At 40.9% G+C, this 20,229-nt stretch overlaps 1 protein-coding gene across 5 annotated transcripts in view; it reads left to right on the top strand.

The window, feature by feature from the left end:
• The window catches only part of ENPP2 (ectonucleotide pyrophosphatase/phosphodiesterase 2), a 69,208-nt gene that overhangs the window by 14,738 nt on the left and 34,241 nt on the right, over positions 1 to 20,229 (top strand). For 4 of the 5 annotated variants that reach the window (XM_061373448.1, XM_061373445.1, XM_061373444.1 and 1 more), the window contains exons 2-8: positions 298 to 400; positions 6,130 to 6,285; positions 8,390 to 8,515; positions 10,445 to 10,505; positions 11,696 to 11,793; positions 12,624 to 12,703; positions 13,867 to 13,986. In XM_061373448.1, the coding sequence (XP_061229432.1) occupies positions 298 to 400; positions 6,130 to 6,285; positions 8,390 to 8,515; positions 10,445 to 10,505; positions 11,696 to 11,793; positions 12,624 to 12,703; positions 13,867 to 13,986 (744 nt within the window). Of the gene's footprint in view, positions 1 to 29; positions 200 to 297; positions 401 to 6,129; positions 6,286 to 8,389; positions 8,516 to 10,444; positions 10,506 to 11,695; positions 11,794 to 12,623; positions 12,704 to 13,866; positions 13,987 to 20,229 lie in introns of those variants that run through there. The other variant, XM_061373447.1, reaches the window with a different exon arrangement.

Raw genomic sequence — 20,229 nt, 5'->3', positions numbered from 1 at the left:
GTAGGGAGGAGAGCAGCGTGTTTGCTTTCAGAGGAGGAGTAGCCCTGCTCTCCTGAATAAGTTCCTACAAAAAGGAGCGTTTCAGCCTCAGCAAGAGATGTTTTATTCATAAAGCCATCCTGGTTCGTGTTACTCTCCAAGGGTGACGCTGTCAGCTGCTGCTCCAGTGATGGGAACTGCAGTGCTGGGGAGCTCCAATGTACAGAGGACCATCTCTGCCCCTTTAACCGTACTGCTCTTAGCGCGCAAGCACTGCGCTTTGCACTGTTTGCTTACTTTGCTGTTTTACTTTTGCAGGTTATATCTTTATTTGCTTTTGCCTTTGGAGTAAATGTCTGCATGGGATTTACAGCAAATCGTTTTAAGAGATCTGAAGAATGGGATGAGGGCCCGATCTCAGGTACAGTAACGGACATAAATTGTACATCGCAATACCCTTATGTTACATAGTGTACTTAGAAACCACTCCTACTCTGAAACAGTAGTTTGCTTGTTCCTTTTCCCTCTAGGATATAGAGAAGAAATAACTCGCCGAGCCTGAGTCAGTTGACCTTTGGGACTCACCTATAGGTCTCCTATTTACTTAAACTTTTGCTCTGTGTGCATGTGACTATGGAAAATCTGCCTTATTTTAGGACTGAGCGCTGTCAGTCTCTCAGAGACTGCTCTCAGAGCACGTCCATAGCATTTGTCATGTTTTGCGCTCCACACACTTTCCCTGAAGAGCTCGGAGAAGCTCCCCGGTGGGTTTTAAGAGTCCCGGTTTTATTTTGGTAGCTATTGAAGCGGTTTCTAGAAACTTGATGAATGCTTTCGAGAGGCGCTGCTGAGAAACGCTGCTGGGATTTGTGCGGCTCCTGAGGTCATGCTGGTTTGCGAACAGCAGACGGCAGACATCTGACGGCGGGGAGGGCCGGGCAGAGGAGAGCAGGTGCTCACCCAGATGTGCTGTCGCCGAGTCCTCTGGTTTTGTTCTGCAGCCTCCTTTTGATTTGGAGGAAAGCAAGAACATGCCACCGGGAAGAGTGTTGTTTGTGTTCGGAGCACCATAGGGGTTTGTGAGCTCGGGCAGAGTCCGAATGGAAAAATACATTAAATGGAAAACTAGTAATTTTTTTCTTTAAAGAAAAAGTAGGCTTGCCTTGTGTGTCTGTTCCCTTTGGCAGGGAAAATGAAACCCGTGGTCGTTGACTTAGAACTGGTTAATATAACTGAAGTGAAAGGGTTTCATGTGCAATGCCTGTCCATAAGGATAGCTTGTGCATTTTAATTACAAAATTGTTTACTGTGGCCAAAGTTTGTTGTGTTCCTGGTAATGTATCTGTGTCCTCTTTCACGGGAATTGGTGTTTAATGACAACCACAATCAGGGCTGCTGATTGCTGAGCAAAGGCATTTTAGATAATCAGAAAGATAGTGTCCCTTGCTTTTGATCTTTATGTAACAATAAAAATTTGCTTGAAAACGAAATATATTTATATTTTTATCTTCTGGTGTAGTTGCAGAGTGTGTGTAATAGTGATGTGAAATATCTGTATTTCATGCCTTCAATACCTGACTGCCAGTTGCTTTCTTTCACTGGTGACCATCTCGGCTTTAGTGCAGGGCTGCTCAGCTGATTTGTACTGAAGTCCTAAAGGTCTGATATTGGGAACCCATTGCAGCTGGTCAGTGCCAACTCTGCTAAGCCAACCAGCACTTTTCAGTAGTGTTCCTGCCCATGGCAGGGGGTTGGAACTAGATGATCTTAAATGTCCCATCCAACCCAAACCATTCTGATTCTGTACCACCACCCCTTCTGGGATCAGTAGCTGTGTGCTGTTTCCAGTAGCAGGAGTTTTAGCTCAGCATTCCAGAAAAATAGGAAGCAATACAGAATCTCTTGCAAGAGGGCAAGAGATGGGGTGCTTTTGGTACTCTGTGGAGAATTTGCTGTTAAGTTGGACTGGACCAGCACTTGGCACTGAAGTAGTGCAGTTGAGGGTACAGTAGTGAGAGATGGAAAAGTGATGGAGGGTTTTGTCCCTTCTGTGTTTATGCAACTTGGTTACTTTTATTGCAGTAAAAAAAAACCAGGATATGATAGCAAAGAATAAAGTATTACAGTGTCATCTGGGTAAAGGAGAAAGTAAAAAGTAACACTGGAGAGGTGGTTTCCTAATAAATGAAAAGCACAGTGATCAAAGAAGCTACTTAGGCTCTCCCAGTTGCATGACTTCCAGTTATATTTTCAGAAGTCCAGTGCAATGAAATATCCAGAAGAAAATATTGGTATAAATTCTTTTGCAACTTCACCCTGCCTTGACTTATGTGTTCCAAGTTTCTTGGTGTTTGGAGTTAGATCTTTACCAACCATTACTGTGTAGACCAGTTATTTCTCCAGAGGTATGCCATGACTGTAAGCAAATTTCAGTTTTCATCTAGCATAGACCTCCTCCGTCAGTCAAAACCAACATGGTTTTTCTCTTAGTGCCATGTCAAAGAAGTACCATAGCTCCTGAACACCCCTTCTTGTTCTGTTTTTACTGTGTAGAGGTATATAAACCTTTATATATTTAGAGATATTTAATATTTGTACCCAGCAAATCATGCCATTGAAATAGCTTTTTGACTTAAAATTTCTAAAAGACATTAAAGAACCAAGGCTCCCACTTTTCATAACTTAGTTATTTGCTTTATGAGCTTTCTAGAGATCTCTGTAAGAGCTTGCAGGGAAAATGGCCTTAGTGTCCTAAGACATCCTCATGAGAGGATGATGGCTTAAAATTTGGAAGGAGAAACATTGAAGTTTTTTCTGCTCTTTCTCCCTGGACTTTTAAACATTCCATTAGCAACTGAGTTCTATCTTTCTTGTATTACAACAGTGAGGAGTTTTGGGTTTGATTTTTTTTTTTTTTTGTTTGTTTGTTTGGTTTTTACTTTATGGGCTTTTCACTGGAATTTTACTCATTTCAATGGTATTCTTAAAAAGAGAATTCATAATATGAACATTATCAGGTAGTCTCCTTCCTGTAATGACTATGTGAGCACATCTATGTTATGTAGTTCTATGACCAAAATACTACTGAAAGTAAATGGAATTGTTTTTTATACTTTTTTTAATATTGTGATTGGACAGAATCAGAGCGAGTAGTTGGATATGGAGCTTTACAATGGAAATGTAATAACCTCCATGGACTGAATCAAGAATGCACTATTGCCCCAAGTTATGTCTCTTTCGACCCTATGACATGAGGCAACCTTTAGATGGTTGTTTTGAGCTCAGTTGGCCAAAAAAAAAAAGAATGCATAGGAAAGGACATAAAGAGCTTTATGTATTAAATAAGGAGGGGAGGATCTTCATGTTGTGGTTGTGTTGCCTGGTTTGATGGCACGAGCTGTGGAGGGATGCAGGCGTTTTGCAAAGGACTTTGAAATTGTGCAGGATTGTTTTGTACAGGAGTTTCTCTTAATTTGAAAATGCTCACCAGGGTTGGAACTCCTGATGATGTATTTTCACACTATTCTGCCATGGCATTGTGCATGACCTGAAAGCCATGGTCTGGCTGCAAAGGCAAGGTCAAGCACTATAAACAAAGGAATAATCTTAATGTATTCAGAGATCACAGGAATTAAAACAAGTCCTTTTTCCTGTTGCTGTATGGAAAGTGTCCTACATTGGCTCAGGAGGTGTGACCTGAATTTGTTAAGTAATTTCAGGTAATTTGTCACATCAGTAATAACGTGATTGTAAAGAGATGTGAAAAAATAACACACAAGGTAGCTGGGCTAAACCATTCTTATGTGAAATGGAAACTCTACCTGCAGTTATAGAAAAGGGATCTAGAGGGGACCCTGAACAGGTATGTAGACTTTCTCTATATCCCAAGACATGGTCAGTTATTACTGAAGTGCTCCTGACAGATCTTGGTTTAACCTGTTCTTCAAAGTCTCCAAGATCAGAGATTGCACAGCCTTGGTGGGCAATTTGTTCCAGCTCCAGATAAATGAGCTGCTCTTTACAACGGCTAGGCATTCTTTGAGCTGCTGTCCTTGACTCTGTCCCTTATGTAATCTGCAATCAGATTTAAACGTTCTCTTTCCTAAACACGTGTTGATGTATTTTTTAACCTTCTGAAATTATCTCTCTCATTCCTTTGAAATGAGAGTATGAGTGATACATAGTGTGAGCTAGTATGTAATACCTTTGAGTCCCTAGTATCTTTGATTTGCAGCCTACTGAATGTGTGATTGTATGTTACCTAGCTTCCAAAAAGAAAAGTAATAGAAGAGGTTAAATAACATGGAAATATTATTTAGTAACAGATTTTTGGAAGCATTTGTCAGGTAGCAGCTGTCATTAAGAATAAGGAACAAGAGTTCATATCTCTGAAAATATCTGAGTGTTGGCATGCTTTGAAACAATTCTCATGTGATTGCTTTCTAATGTAGCTTTGTGGCCTATTTATGTGAGCAAAGAAAACACTGATCTGTGTGTTGCCAGCATAGATACACAACATTTAGCTTCTTGGAACTCCAGATGACCAAAATACTGATGGCTCAATAAGAACATATTTGCATGGTATATACCATAGAGTGAAACTTCACACTGTATGTGATGTTACTTGCTCTTAGTTTTACTGACCTTACTGAAAATCAAAAACCAACCCAAACCCAACAGCAGAGAGACAGAGTTGTCTACTACTACCTTTTCCAGAACTCCTACAAATGTACCTTGCCAGTGCTATGGTCCATGAGTGCAACTGTGGTAGGTTTGAGTTTCTTACCTGTTATCCTGCTGTTGGGTTGATTTGTTTCCAGGTTTGCTCCCTGAAGTGTTTTGTGCTGGTATCCAATTAGTGCCAGTGCCTCTCCAAGGAAAGTGGTGGAGCAGTAGTGCTGGAGATGGGAGCTGATAGAACATCAACCATCAATGTCACCTCAAACTCCCCTTTCATCATCTTTTCCATCCTTTCTCATGGTATTGGGGTAATGCCATCTTGTTTGGGAAGAGGTTTCCTCTCAGTTGATGTGGAGACTAAACTTTTAACTATGTAAAAGAGTAGGAAAATATATAAGAAAAGATCAGAGCAGCTGTTTCCCAAAAGTGCCATTGCATCAGTCCTCTTAAAATCATACTGCTAATCATGGTGAGGTTTGCCAAAACCAAAACCAAACCATGGTCTAAAAGAAAACAAATCCCAAGAAAATTTCAAAGACTTAATAGGTCTCTCAAGGAGCAAAAGGCATTGTGAAATTTTCCTTGGAACACCTCTGTTTCTAAGGAATGACATAACATTTTTTATTTTATTTCATAAAAAATGATTAACACTAAAAGTAGCACACAACCTGCCTGCTTCATGTAAGCTGCTATGTAGAATTCTCTCATAGGAAAAACGTATAAAATATATCAAGTGTGTAAAATACTAAGTTCTGAGAAGAGAGCAGAGAAATACATATCAGCTTTGACAGTAAAGGCCCTTACTAATAAACAGGTTATTGAAGTCTAATACATTATTCATGGCTTTCAGACTGGCAGTCCTTCATTTAGTTATACACATTAAATACATTGATTTTTATTTTTTTTTACGTATTTCTGTATTTTGTTAGGTTTTTATGGCTTAATGCTCTGAAGAAGCCCACCAAAACATAGAACATCTTACAGTTTTCTTTCACGCTTGACATTGATTTGGCACCTTCCAGTGTAGCAAACCAAGTCCTGCTGACTGCGTGTAGATTAATTGCAGTTCTTTCCTATGCAAACTGCCCAGCCAGCCATGAAAATGTCACTTGGCTTCTGAAAACAAAGGCCCGCTTCTGAGGAATATCTTCAGCTCCTGGAATAGGGCCTTGGAGACTTCAATACATTTCTGCTAATGATCTCTTGATTGTTACAGAGGTAAAGCCTGTTTCTTTGCAGGGTGTTATCACAGCATGCTGCTTCCTTCCTCTTTCTTTCCTCCCCAAAAGAGAGCAACCTTTTTGGAGTTTGTTGCTTTTTTTTCCCCCTTCAAGCAACCCTTCTCCTCTCCCTGCTCCCTTCCCCAGAGCAGGCAGCCAAGGTTTTGCTCATGTGGGTGGCTTAGGGCTGAGCCACCTATAACACCACTGCCAGCCTGACAGATGTTGCCCTGTTTCTTGTTCCACACAGTCCTGTCAGATTCCCCCTGGATCAGTACCTCTGGCTCCTGCAAAAACAGATGCTTTGAACTTCAAGAGGCAGAGCCTCCTGGCTGCCGCTGTGACAACCTCTGCAAGAGCTACAACAGCTGCTGCTTCGACTTTGATGAGCTGTGCTTAAAGACAGGTACGATGGGTCTCCTGTCCCTCACTGCTGAGATCTGATTTCTGGCAGCAGTCAGGACCTGCCTGCTGAACCAGCATTCCCCGACATAACCTGCATCTCCTCCTTACTGCACCTTTTGCCTTGCCGGGCAGGCTCAGCTCAGCCCAAATTGAAGCCCATGCTTCCTTGCAAGAAGCAGTAGGGATGTGCACTTATTGCTCCCCACTGCTGGGCTTTGGCTATGGTTTCCAGGGCACAAAAGCAGGGTACTATTTGCACTACTTGAAAAATAGATCTTCTGGTATTCAATTAAAAGCAATACTCAGTGATCAGGCACCAGTTTGACCTCCAGGTTGCAATGAAAAGAGCCACGGTAAAGGCTGGAGGTTGGTCATTCTGTGTCAGCCATCCTTTTTTTCTCCCAAGAGATAACTCCATATTGGAGCAGTTCATGCCTGTGAGCAAACGATTGCTTGTGAAGCAGCATCAGAAGCTGGAAGCACTGAAGCAGCATGGGTCCTTTGGGAATGAGCTGCAGGTGACAGGCTGGGCTTGTTACCCTTGCTCCAGTCTCTGATTTCCAGATGTCAGGATGCATATAACACACTGGTAAAAATGTTTGACTTTAATTCATTGGACCCCGGAGGACAGAAATACAGCACTGGGTTCATTTTGCTTTTGCTTTTTTCATGAGTCATAGACAAGAAAATCTTCAAAGAGCACCAAAGAGTACCATGTTTCACTTCTTAGTATAGTGCATTTAAATTATTAGTTGTACCCATCTCCTTGGGTGTTTGCACAGTGGTCAGAGTTGACGCAGGTACCTGATGCTTCTGCCATTAATATTTTGATTGCTTTATCGACGAATTACACTTATTAAACAGCCAGAAGTCTGACAGTTAAAAATATCATTGCCGATGGATGCGCAATGCTTTAAAGTCCTGACTTCCTCAGTTCTGTTTGCAGTGGTATCATTTGAATAACTTGGTACCAAAAAAAACGGTGAGCTAATCTGGTGTGAAAAAACTTCTGATTTTTTTAGGCTGATGCTGTTTTGCTGTTGGTGTAAATGCCTGCAGAAAGAGAGGCTCTATTTGAAGACTTTCAGTGCAATACAAGATGTTTGTTACCAAAGGACAGGTATTAAGTTTCTCAGCCACCTGTCCACAGCGCACCATGTCCACATGTGTATGGATACCTGCATAGACCTTGGGACTGGTGTGCGAATTGTCATACACTCCCACAGGCATTTATTAAGGCAATTATCACATTTACTTCTGTAAATACTACGTAATTATGGAAAAAGGTCCCAAATGAAGGAGAAAAGGGGGTAAAAGACATTGCTCTTATGTGCTGTGTTTGTTGCCGGCTGCATGTTATCTAAAGTGATTTCTGAAGTTTCTTCTTGGTTGAGCTAGGATGTGGAAAACGATATGCTTACATCTTTAGGCCCTATTCCAAAATGTATCAATGTACTGTCCTTGAGAGAGCACCGAAATCTAGACAAATGCTTGGATCCTAACTTAATTTACAAGATGAGAAAGTCTGGGGTGTTTTACAGGAGGTGTGCTATGCTTTTCCTTGAAGAACAGCTCTTGTACTCATACCTTTTGTGGTTGATACTGAATCTCACCCTATGGGTGAGGAAATGACGGGAGGAAAGCATCAATTTGCACTCACATAGTTTCTCCTTTCAGTCTTCTCTTATTTCCTATAGATTGAATCAAGGACAGGGGTAGGTGGGAGAAAAATCTGGATTACCCAAGAAACATCAGAATCCTTAGCTTGTGGTTCAGGCCCCACTGCTTTTCCCTTAGATCCTTTATTTTCTTATGCTTTCCATACTTTTTCTGGCGTTCAGGTTGTACAAAGCACGGAGTACAAAACCTGAGGGCAGCAAAAGCACGTGTGGGTGGGTGGAGGAGCCCTCCTGCACTTGCAGGACACAAGGGTCCTTTTCATTTCTGGTTGACATGCCAACTTCAGAGGTCTTGAAATCACTAAAATGGGGCCATAAACTTTACCTCCCACTTTAACGACTAGAGTGTTGTCATTATGGGTATAGTGAGTACTTTTTTGTTTTGATTATAATCTCTCATTCTTGCTTACTTTATGAATATTTTAGCTCGGGGCTGGGAATGTACCAAAGATCGCTGTGGAGAAACCAGGAATGATGACAATGCTTGTCACTGCTCTGAAGACTGCTTAAGTAGAGGAGATTGTTGTACTAATTACCAAGTCATTTGCAAAGGTACATCTTTGGTCTTTCTACTTCTTATCTTTCTGAACTTGGTAGAAGGCAGCCCTGTGGGTAAAGAGTCTTCTTTTAAAGGAGGAATCTTCTGATCTGGTTTTTCAGAGAATGGGGTGAAGGATGGGGAATTGCATGGGAATTAGCAGAGGTTAATGTTTCTAATTTATTGATGGTAGAAAGACTTTGTCTTTACCTGTAGAGATAATTATAGAAAGAAGAGTAGGTGGATGAACAAGAATTTAAAGCAAAGCACACAAGTGTTAAGGTGCATTTGCCTGTATCACAGGGAAAGCAGGGGTATCTGAAGGAATGGAGCATTCCTAGATATGTTATCTCTTGTTTCAAAGACCTCTCCCCACCCCCACCACAAAAACTCCTTCTTAAACTACTTGTCCTAACACCTGTAGGCTTTGTTTCTTGTGGGAGTGGAGTTGTGAGAATACAGAATGGCGGTAATGCGCAGATGGTGGCATGGGCTTTAGATAACTGCCACCTTTATGCACACCATGCACTGGTAGGTGGATGGGCTTTGAAGGCTTAATTTTGATCCTCTACCCTGACTTTTTGGAGCACATCCTGCCTTGTGTAATGTGTCTCCCATTCAGAGCAGATCTTTTGATCCTTAGTAATGTGCTCTACATGTTCCTATTTTTTTGCCTCAGCTAGTTCTTAGATTTTTATTCATTAACTTCACCGATGGAAGGGTTACAGTTCAAAAGTCTTCCTTCCACACAATTTTGGCCAGCTGCATATGTTGAGAAAAATGTAATAATCCAGATCCATACACTGAAAACTGGGTTGTTGTTTTTTTCTCTTGAGTTTAGAATCCAAACGAAACATGTACTTCCCAGCAAGTGCTGTAGATTATGTTCTTCCCCTTCTCAAAGAAACCCAAGGCTGAGACTCTTAAATATTGGTATAGATTTCAGTTCCTGCCTTTTTTTGTGAGCTCCCTCTTACAAGGGTCAAGACAGAAGAATTTACATGTCTCCAGTTTTAATGTACATAATCTTTCTTGAAGTGGCTAATAACAAATGATCTCAGTGACCCTGACACTCTAACAGGAGCAAGCGTTATGTGAGAACAGTGTTTCCTCTTTCATGCCTTTGCCTATCTGAGGATAGTGTGTTTGAGGGTTTTTTGTTTGTTTTGTTTTTTTCCTTCTTGGAAATAGTCCCTCCACCTCCTGTCATGGTCAGTTGGAATTGCTGCAGGACATATTTCCTGCAGGTCTTTTCTATGGTGCTTTTTGTTTTGTTCTTTTTTTGTTGTTTTGAACTTCAGTTCCTTTAATAGTGCCAGATTCAGGAAGCTAGGTTCATTAGCTAATAATTTGTTTTTCAATTGACCTGTGAAAGTGCAAGTCATGAACCACTCTATGGACAGCATTCAGTGGTGAAACCCTTAAGAAAATAGTTGATTACATAAGGTAATTTTAACTAATCTAGCTCTGAAAGAGTATTAATGCTTTTTTTAGCTGTGTCCGAGTCTCACCTGATCTATGAGCTGATCAGCTGGAAACTATTTAGAGTTGTTTTTCTTCCCCAGAATGAATTTTGTTTCATGTCTTTAGCCAGCTGCATCAGCTCAAGGAGACAGGGCAGAAGGGTGGGAATTCACAGCTAGAAGCAGCACTACATGATTTTGACAGATTGGATATAAAAAAATGAAATAGATGACCACTGAGTCTGAAGTGTAACCTCTGTTTCCTGCACTCAAAAGGACACTCTTAGCTCCAGCTTTAAGAGCTGCTTCTAGGAGTGCTAGTTGGGGTATTCTTGTTGAACAGAATAAAAACAGATCATTCATTCAGCTTTGTGAAGAAACCTGCTCATCGTTCATGGGAACTGTAATAAGGAAGTGCATTACCTGGATCTAGACTTTATTTTCTATCTTTTTCAAACTCCAATGTGACTTTTCTGGTAGGAGAAACCCACTGGGTGGATGATGACTGTGAAGAGATAAGGGCTCCTGAATGTCCAGCAGGGTAAGTATTTCCTATGCAACTGCAAAGCCTGGTGCAGCAAGGCCAATGGTCCCCAGCTCTGCCCCAGGCCTCTGAGCGCTGCATATCTTCACTGCCCCATCTCACAGGTTGAATGCCTGTGGTCTGGATGCTTTCCTGTGCTTCACCGTTTGGACAATTAGGCAGATTATATTGTAACATGTATGCTTTGAGCTGCTAGATGAGAAATGGTGTGATATGTGGACTTGAACTCTTGGTCTTTGATCACTTGCTGATGGGTTTGCCTGCTTCATTTGCCACATAAGGAAGGTAGCCAAACTCTATTTGTTTTCCTCTAACCTAAGCAAAAGGTTTAGGGTTTTCTGGTTGTAAGAAAATGCAGGTTGGTCCATATGTGAACATAGTTCAGGCCATTTTTTTAATTGAATTTTGTATTAATGTTCCTAAATGAAAGGATTTCTAAACTGCAATGGAGTACAGGCTTGACTGAGTGAGGTATTTGAGCACATGGCCAATGCTGAGAAAGTAAGCACTTTAGGAACCAGTTGGCTCACTGTTAGCCTTAGAGGTAAGCATCTGGTCAGGTGCTGCAAAGTCTGTGCTATTAAGAAGATAGTTTGGAGGAGACAGGAGTGCCTGCTTCTCCTGGTGACAGTGATGACTGCTTACCCCAACAGCAGGTGTCCAGGACCCATTGCTGCCCACTTAGGGTCAACTCCCAGTAGCAGTACTAAATAAAAATGTAATTAAATAACATGAAATACTGTTATCTTTATTATGTGAGAATGAGCTCTGCCTCAAGAGCTCACTGAAAATGCCACATAGGCTTTTGTCTGTGAAGAGAGACCAGCTGTTACAAGCCATGTGGTTTTTAACTACAGATTGTATGCTAGGGTGGGTACTCATGCATACTATTTTTCTTTGTTCTCCTTGTCCTTCTATAAACACTTGCCTTTTTGGGCTAAATGCTTTTAGCTGCTCAGGGAAGTTGTCTTTTATGTTGGAGTTGAACCCTTTCGCTGGCTGTCAGTGAACACTGGATGTTACTAAGTGTGAAGATTATCAATTTGTGCTGGTCTGTTAATTAAGCAAAATAATTATAGACATATATCATATATAGTAGCTGTAGATTCTCTGGAGTCTTGGTGAGCAAGTTTAAATAAAAATCACTTTGTAATGCTGCCTTACACTCCCGCTGCTTTTGCTTTTAGCTTTGTTCGTCCTCCTTTGATCATCTTCTCTGTTGATGGTTTCCGTGCATCATATATGAAGAAAGGGAACAAGGTCATGCCCAATATTGAAAAACTCAGTGAGTACATCTGTCTTCTTGCAATAACTGAAAGACAATCTCTTGCAGCCCTGTTGTTTCCATTGCTTATTGAGCAACAGAAGTAAGCATGAGCTGGTGGGTAGAAGGGCTGCAGCAAATGCAGGGCTCCTCTGACTGGAAGGTCTGACAAAGATTAAATCTTTTTCCCATGACATGGCAGAAGTCTGCTTTGGTTTTGATGGCATCAAGTGGTGACTTGAAAAGCACCCTGGCTAAAGGAGAGTCCAACAATCAGAGTGGGGAGAGAGCTGCTGCTTTCAGGAATGCTGGTCAGAATCACTGGGTTTCATATGGTTTTGTCAGCAAACAAAGCATTTATGTATGTTATAGTATGTTATATGTACCATGCACTCATAAGCTAGATGGGAGGTACCCAAAAATTTTCCACTTGATTCAGAAATATTGATGATAGCCCATTGTGAAGCTGCAGCTTCAGTGTGTTTATCATTCAAAATTAGCCTGCATTTTCTCATGTTGTTTTACTTAGCCAGATACTCCCAATGACTCTGGATTCTGGAAGGAGGTAGCTCAGAAAGTAAAACAGTGTATGGAAATGCAGCTGGTTCTGTAGTCCTCTGCCTGCTTCATTTCAGTTGCTTATTGTGAAGTACAAAGTGTGCATGACTGGATTTACTACTGTCCCATGGGAAGATCTGCCAATGTTAAGCAGCCAAATGTTCATTTAAAGGGGTTAAAATTTAACTCGTTTCTGCAGCATTTTGTGTCCTTGCAAATGACAATTTCTGTTCTTGTTTTCTGAGTCTGAGAGCTCCACTTCCTAATGTTTATATTTGCTATTGATTTTTCAGGATCTTGTGGAACACATTCTCCTTACATGAGACCTGTCTACCCTACAAAAACCTTCCCCAACTTGTACACCCTTGCTACTGTAAGTCCCTATGAAAGACTTTTTGATGATAAAATGTTGCACTGCAACAGAAATGTAGGTTGTGAGAAGCAAGGTTTTGTTTTATTTAATAAAACTGCTTCATTGTCCATCCTTTTCAGTCCTCAGTTAAGTATTTTCTTCATCATTTTGCTGTTCTGAGATAATGTATCTCACCATTATACGCTGGGTTACAGCTTTTGTGTGCATTCTAATGCCTGCTTTTGCAGTTATTTGTACTGCTGTGTAATTACAGGTTGAAGTTTTTCTGGGAGGGGGGTTGGAACCACTCTGAAACCCTACCCAGAATACAACCAGCAGTTGTTCCTTCATTGGAGTAGCTGAAGTCAGCAGGGCTGATTTAGCCGCTGACTTACAGTTTACTGTTGCTGAGTGTGTTGGATGCTGCGCTGGCCCTGCAGTATAACAAGCCACCACTTCTGCACTCCAATGCCAGCCTATCCCCATGCTGGCATGCAAATGCTCCCATGTGACAGGACTCCTAAAACTGGGATAAGGGACTCCCTACCTGCAGCTGCATTTTTTTTTTCTCCTTCCTTTCTTTCCTACAGCCTCTGCACAAATGTTAAATGGGAAAAGAGGGGATGGAGAAACAAATAGCTGGGGATGGGAGAGGGCCAGGAGAAAGGGAAAAGAGCAGAAATTTCTTACATTGCCTTTACTGATGGAGAAATTGTGCTGTGGCTTTGGTTGCCTTGCCTTTTTGTGGGGTTTTTTTTGTTGTTGTTGTTTTTTATTTCTTGAAAATAATTTATCTCACAGAGGCTCTGGTGAAGATAAAACATTGTAAGATGGAAATGCTAAGTGTTACTCTTGCAACCAGAGAATGAATTACTGTTTCCAGAGAGGGAACTGAAAGTCCAAATCAATCTTTTCATAAATTTTTGCTTACTTTAGATGGCCTCAAATTAACTTTTAACCAGTGTGAAAATACTTTAAAGTATCAAGTAACAGGAGATTTTATGCTTTTTAGCACCATTCAATGATGTCCTACTGCTTTTGTTACTACAGCCAGTTGCAAATGTGCTTATCTTAAAGTTAAAACTTTTTTCTATTTTACAATAATTCAGTGGTCTTTGCAGATAGCTGTGGAGAATTGGATTTGTGTGCATTAGGGTTTACTAATTAATGTACTTCTCACAAAGGGACTCTATCCTGAATCACATGGAATCGTTGGCAATTCGATGTATGACCCAGTGTTTGATGCCAGCTTCAGTCTTCGAGGGCGAGAGAAATTCAATCACAGATGGTGGGGAGGTCAACCAGTAAGTTTCAGATTCCCTTCTCCTCCTTTCCTCCTCCCTCTCCTCCCCTCCCCCTGTGCTGTGGAACACAGCCAATAATAATAATTAAAAAAATACATCTGTGAACAATTTGTACCTAATCTCCCCCCTGGCTGGCCCTGTGTCTATTAATTTAACCTAATGTTTTCAGTTGGCTTTTGCTCTTGAGAATAATAAAGCCATTGATTATGGAAAGGTGCTTGCATTGATATGTATAAATTAGATGTGGCTAGGAAAAAACCCTCACTTTGGGCAGCAGTTTAACTCTGTATTTTTGTCACAGTGGCATAATGTTTCCTTTTCATTATGGATTTCTCGGGTTTTCATCCTTGTAATGTCCTTGTGGCAGTTTCAGTATTAATGTTCTGCCAGCACAGCGTGGCACAACTTCATAATTAAGTCCACAAGTGATTGCTGTTACCTGACTTGCTGCAGAGGCTGTAGAAGTTTGAATTAATTTCTGCCTTGAGCACAGCAGCAGTGGCTGAACCAGGTCCTCTTGGAGTTGGATTTGGTGTTTTCTCTAGCTCTGATTCCTTATTCTGGGCACAGAAACATCCTCCTTCAAAATGTTCCTTATTACTACAGCTAAGAATCTCCTTGCTTCAGCTGCTCTTTTCCTCTATTAGTGCATGCTGTGGTGGCTTCCTTTGCCAACAAAAGTGGGTTTAAATTAAGCTAACAAGTTTTATGTGCAAGCAGCCATGGTGCATGCACACATCATTACACTGATTGTTTACGGAACAGTAGTTTAGCTCCTTGATCAGCTAACCCCACAAAAGAGTGAGATGATAGAGGTGGGGAAATTGGAAGGGGTTTAGGAACACCATTATCTGTCATTGCTGTTTGCTGATGTGATCAGTGTCATCCCCCAAATCTCTTAAAACGGAAATATCCCAGGAGACTAAAGGAAGTTACTCAGATGACTTTAGGCTTAACAAGTGTGTGTGTTGTCTGCATGTGGTTTTAGTCTGCAACAAATGTGAGACAAGGCAATTTCAAGCTGCAGGCAGATGTGACAGGCAGATGTGTCTGGCTGTAGCTGAGCCAAAATGAGGTATTTTTTTCTCTCATAAAATTTGTCAGCCTGACACTAAGCATAGGCACTCCCTTGCCCAGCTATGATCTGGGTTAGCTTTTAGCATGGCTTGTGTCAAGAAGAGTGGTCAAGGAACCTTTCTAGCTATTATTCTCCTAGATGTGAGCAAAGAAACAGGATCAAAACTAGCAGCAGTGAAAAGGTGGCAGTGGTTTGCTGCTTCCTTCACCTCAACTACAGCCGGAGCCACACAGCTAACAAATCATTCCTGCTGCATTCAGGCAGCAAGCTCACAGACAATCTTGTGGTTCAACAGCTGTGTGACAACTTGTTAAACAGCTGTAATTTAATTATACATCGCATATTTAATTGTGTATCTTAATCACAATTAGGAAAGAGTTAGAGGGGAAGTAACTGTTTGGGACTGTACAAATGTCTCTATTTTTAAACTGTGATATTTATACTGATCAAAGTCTATAAATACTTCACACCTGCTATGTTGAGTGGGGAATACGGGTAATTCCCACATGTGTCCATTAAAAAACTTATGCTGCTCCAGCAAAAAGAAGTTTTTCTGGACTGTAAGCAAGGGTCATGAGAAATGACAGCTGAGAAGTGTTCAAGAAAGTTACACAACAGGGGATGACCATATGTTGGATGAAATCCTCAGAGGACAGGGAGTGCGTTGCTTAAACAAGTATGGACAATAAAACCAACCACCTGATCTGAACAAGCGTTAAATAGGAAAAATAAGCAAGAAATAAACTGGAAATGCCTTTGGGAAACTGGAAATATGCATAGGGGAAGAGCTGTAATTTAATCCTAAGCATTTAATATGAGGAAAACCAGTAAGCTGGGCAAACCTGACTGAGTGGCCGTAGTGGTTGAGTGAGGAGCTGGTAGATCTCCAGAAATCTGATACACATGGACCAAAGAATTGCACATATGATGAGTGAATTTCAGATTTTTATAAGAGGAAAAAATTACCTCCATCTATACATGGATTAGATACAGTCTGTTCTAGCTATCTATAATTTTCTCTAAATAACACATTGACATAGACTGCCAAAAATAGCTAGGTATTGAAAGCCAAGACAGTAAAACTAAGGGGAGAGGAAGGAAAACCTTGTCTGCATATTACAGAAGTCTTAGAATCATAGAATCATGGAATAGTTAGGGTTGAAAAGGATCTTAAGATCATTCATTTGGAACCCCCCTGGCATGGGCAGGGACACCTTGCACTAAACCGTGTCACCCAAGGCTCTGTCCAACCTGGCCTTGAACACCGCCAGGGATGGAAAATTCAAAAATTCCTTGGGCGATCCATTCCAGTGCCTCACCACCCTTACAGTAAAGAACTTCTTCCTTATATCCAATCTAAACTTCCCTTCTTTAAGTTTTAACCCATTACCCCTTGTCCTGTCACTACATTCCCTAATGAAGAGTCCCTCCACAGCATCCCTATAGGCCCCCTTCAGATACTGGAAGGCTGCTATGAGGTCTCCTCCAGGCTGAACAGCCCCAACTTTCTCAGCCTATCTTCATATGGGAGGTGCTCCAGTCCCCTGATCATCCTCGTGGGCCTCTCTGGACTTGTTCCAACAGTTCCATATCCTTTTTATGTTGAGGACACCAGAACTGCACACAATACTCCAAGTGAGGTCTCAAGAGAGCAGAGTAGAGGGGCAGGATGATCTCCTTCAACCTGCTGGTCACACTCCTTTTGATGCAGCCCAGGATACGGTTGGCTTTCTGGGCTGTGAGCGCACGCTGAAGCCGGTTCATGTTCATTTTCTCATCGACCAGCACCCACTTCACTATCATATCACATCCATCTGGTTCTTCGTAGGTCTTGGGTCTCAAACTAGAGTACTCAAACAACTGCAGAGTGGTACTTGGCTTGCAGACAATTGGGAACTATTATTTTTCTTCCCAGGAAGGCATAAAAAGTGTCTGAAACCCCCAGCCTCATATTATGGCTGAAACTGCCTGGAAGAGAATGTCATTTAATGCTGATAATTTCTGAGAAGTACTTCCTTGCTCCTGGAAACTATTGTATCTGGCTTTATTAAAATGTGGAAGGTTCAGTGGGATTTGGAAGATGAGTAGCTGAGTGTTTCTACACAGGAATTATGTGAAATTAATTTTGAGAGTATTAGGAAAAGAAGGGGGAAGAAGGTAGTTTGGAAGTATTTTGTGGTGCTGTAGCTGGCTGTGGGACTTTATGAAATCCAGTCTTTCTGATTCAGCATACAACCTTGATTTATTATACACGCTTAAAACCACCTTGTTTTCAAAACAAAAGTGTTTGACAAGAAGCAGCCGCAAAACCACTCCTTTCACAGCATCTCACAGAAATGGTCAGCATCAGGGCCCATGGTCCCAGGGGAGAAACTAAGTTTACTGCTCATTTTTCATGACACTGAGGCTCTCTTTTTTCATCCCAAGTAACTTCATGCACTAAATTAGGCCTCAGCTGCCTTTGGCTTCTGTTAAGCAGTACTTTTCCATATCTTGGTTTGATGTTGCAAGCTTAAGCTTATACTACAGACAATATATTGCTTTTCTTTAGTGATCTTTCATAATCCTTAGAAATCCATTGGCCTCCCCAAGGTCAGAAGATCACAGAATCGTAGAACTGCGGGTCTGTGGTTAATGGTGACAGACCTTCATTCCAGCTTGGACCTGAGTTTGACTCTGATGATGCCTCTCTCTTCAGCAATATCTTAATTATGAAAGTATTGAAGCTTGTTTATGGCACCTTGTAGAGGGCTTTATTTTCACTATGAACCTTTCAAAGAGAATACAACCTTCATCATTGTTACACAACTGCGTATTCCTGATTTTATCTAAATTTCACATTCTATATCAGTTGTTGCGATAAAACCATTTTTCTTTCTTGTTGGTTTGAATTCTGTTGGTTTTTAACTATCTAAAGATTACAAAAAGAACCTCTTATTTTAATTTTCTTACTTATTCAGCCTGAGCATTGGCAGAATAGTTGCATCTGAGGAGACCAGATTTTGGGCTCAGCTTTGCAGGAAGCTGTCATCTGCCTTCTCGTCTGGAACACATTTTGCAATCACTTTGGTGGAAACATAAAAAGAGGCATGTCTATAATTGTCTTCTTAGAAGCATTTCTTTTTATACAGCTTGATCCATAAACAAGTAACAGGGCTCTCTGAATCTGTCTAATTATTTTTGAATCACAGAATGGTCAGGGTTGGAAGTTCTAGTTCCAATTCTAATTTCATCTAGTTCTAATTCCATTTAGTTTCAACAATCATTTGTGTCTTGTTAAAGAGCAAAGAGTATTGAAGGTGCTACTCCATGTTTTATCTTGTTGGGAAGACAAATTGCAAACAGTGCAGGATTGGAACAGTGGTAGCACCACCCTGATATCAATTCTCCATCCTTGCACCAGTCTTGTAGTTGTTTTTTCTCATGGAAAATGCTGTGATTTCTCCTTTACCACTTTTGCCTGGATGTGGAAAGGATTTCCCGTTCATGGATTACTAACTCTTGTATGTGTTTCCCCTGCTTCTGACATGAGCCTGCTTCCCTGTTTGGCCAGCAGGTTTGTGTAACTTGGCCCAAGGGCCAGACTTCAGAGCTGTCCCTCCCATCAGCCTTGACCTGAGATGTGCTGCTGCCAGTCCTATCATAATGTAACAGATACAGGGCAGCCTTTGCAAAGTTATGGGCTCTTATTTATTCATGGAGGATTAAAAGTTGGGAGGTGCCCTACTTCCTATGCAGGCTTTCAAAGAATTCATCAGCTATCTCAATTTTCTATGTAGTATCTGTGAAAATGTGTCTAGCAGTCAGAAGAAGGGAAAACTTGGGGCTTCCATGTTCCATATGGCATTGCCTCTTAAACTATTTCTTAGCCTGTCTATTTTTATCCACAAATGAGGGAGAAAAACTGTAGTCATTCAACATATAGGATATAAAAATTACTAATTCAATGTATAGGATGTTTGATAGACATCTAGAAAAGCATGTGTATTATTTCTTGTGACATTTGCCAGTGTACTAGGTTTGAATCTGTAGTTCCATGATTTAACAGGTCTGTATTATAAAAACTAGATATTCTCTAATTCCTATGGCATGGTATGAAGACAGAATGGTTAATCTTTAAATCTTTTAATATTTATTCCCCTCCTCTCTGCTCAAGCAAATTAATTCAGAAATATGGCCTTTATATAGTTTGTAATACAATAAGGTTTGTTCCATATGCAAACCAGGGGTGCACGTCTGACATAGTTAAACATGCTGACTCTAAGATTCTAACATATTAACAGTTAAAACCAACGTATTTACATACAGCAAATAAATTACATAAGCTCACAAATGGTACTGACCTCGCAACACCTAAGACAGCAAACTTTATAAGTGACCTGAACGGATGTGACCAATCATACAGCATATGTAATGCATTGCAGTTACATGCTGAGTACTGGAACATCTAGAATTGATCAACTTTAAGACTGTGACTAACCGACAGAGAGGAAATGGAATAAGAGCTCCTATTCCCATCTTAATTTCAATTGGTTTGGATGGGCAAGGTTGAGTGAACACTGGATAACTTAATTTTCTATCCTACATTGACAGACAGCATAGAGTCATGTTAGCCTGTGAGAGGCACAACTTGACTTGAAAGATAATTAATTTAAAGACAGTGAGAGATGTTCACTGGTGATTAGGCTGCAGTAACAGTTTGCTAGGCTTTTCTGGTGGAGTTACTATCCTATAGCTGAGGGTAATAAACTTACGTGCTCCTATGAGCTGCTCCAGTCTGTTCTCTAATTTTACCTAGCAAGGCTGATCACGGACACTTCTGGGAGGTTGCCACCATTAGATTCATCAACAGTAACTGTCACAACTATAAAACACACTGAAAATTTGATTTAAAGCTTGTTAAATGCTGATAGAAATTCTTCCACCTCCAAGACTGCTGCTATTCTGCATGCTCAAAGACATCTTTGCAAATGTATAGCTGTAAGTAGGAGCTTTAGGTAAGATGTTGAATACCGTTGAGTTTTCTTATTTTAATTTCAAATAAAGCAAAGGCTTCACCGCTGAAAAAAAAAACAGTAAGAGGGAGGTCCAGTTGTATTTTGTTATAAGCTTGAGTTGAATCAGGCTCTGCCTGGCAAAGTCGGTATGAAGTCATTCAGTCTCAC

The sequence above is a fragment of the Neopsephotus bourkii genome, unplaced genomic scaffold (assembly GCF_033783945.1).
Source record: "Neopsephotus bourkii isolate Nb327-2 ecotype Australia unplaced genomic scaffold, CSIRO-AGI_Nbou_v1 NB_1630, whole genome shotgun sequence".
NCBI classification, from domain to species: domain Eukaryota; kingdom Metazoa; phylum Chordata; class Aves; order Psittaciformes; family Psittacidae; genus Neopsephotus; species Neopsephotus bourkii.
Note: the sequence above shows the minus strand (reverse complement) of the source record. Positions and strands in the feature narration are given on the sequence as shown.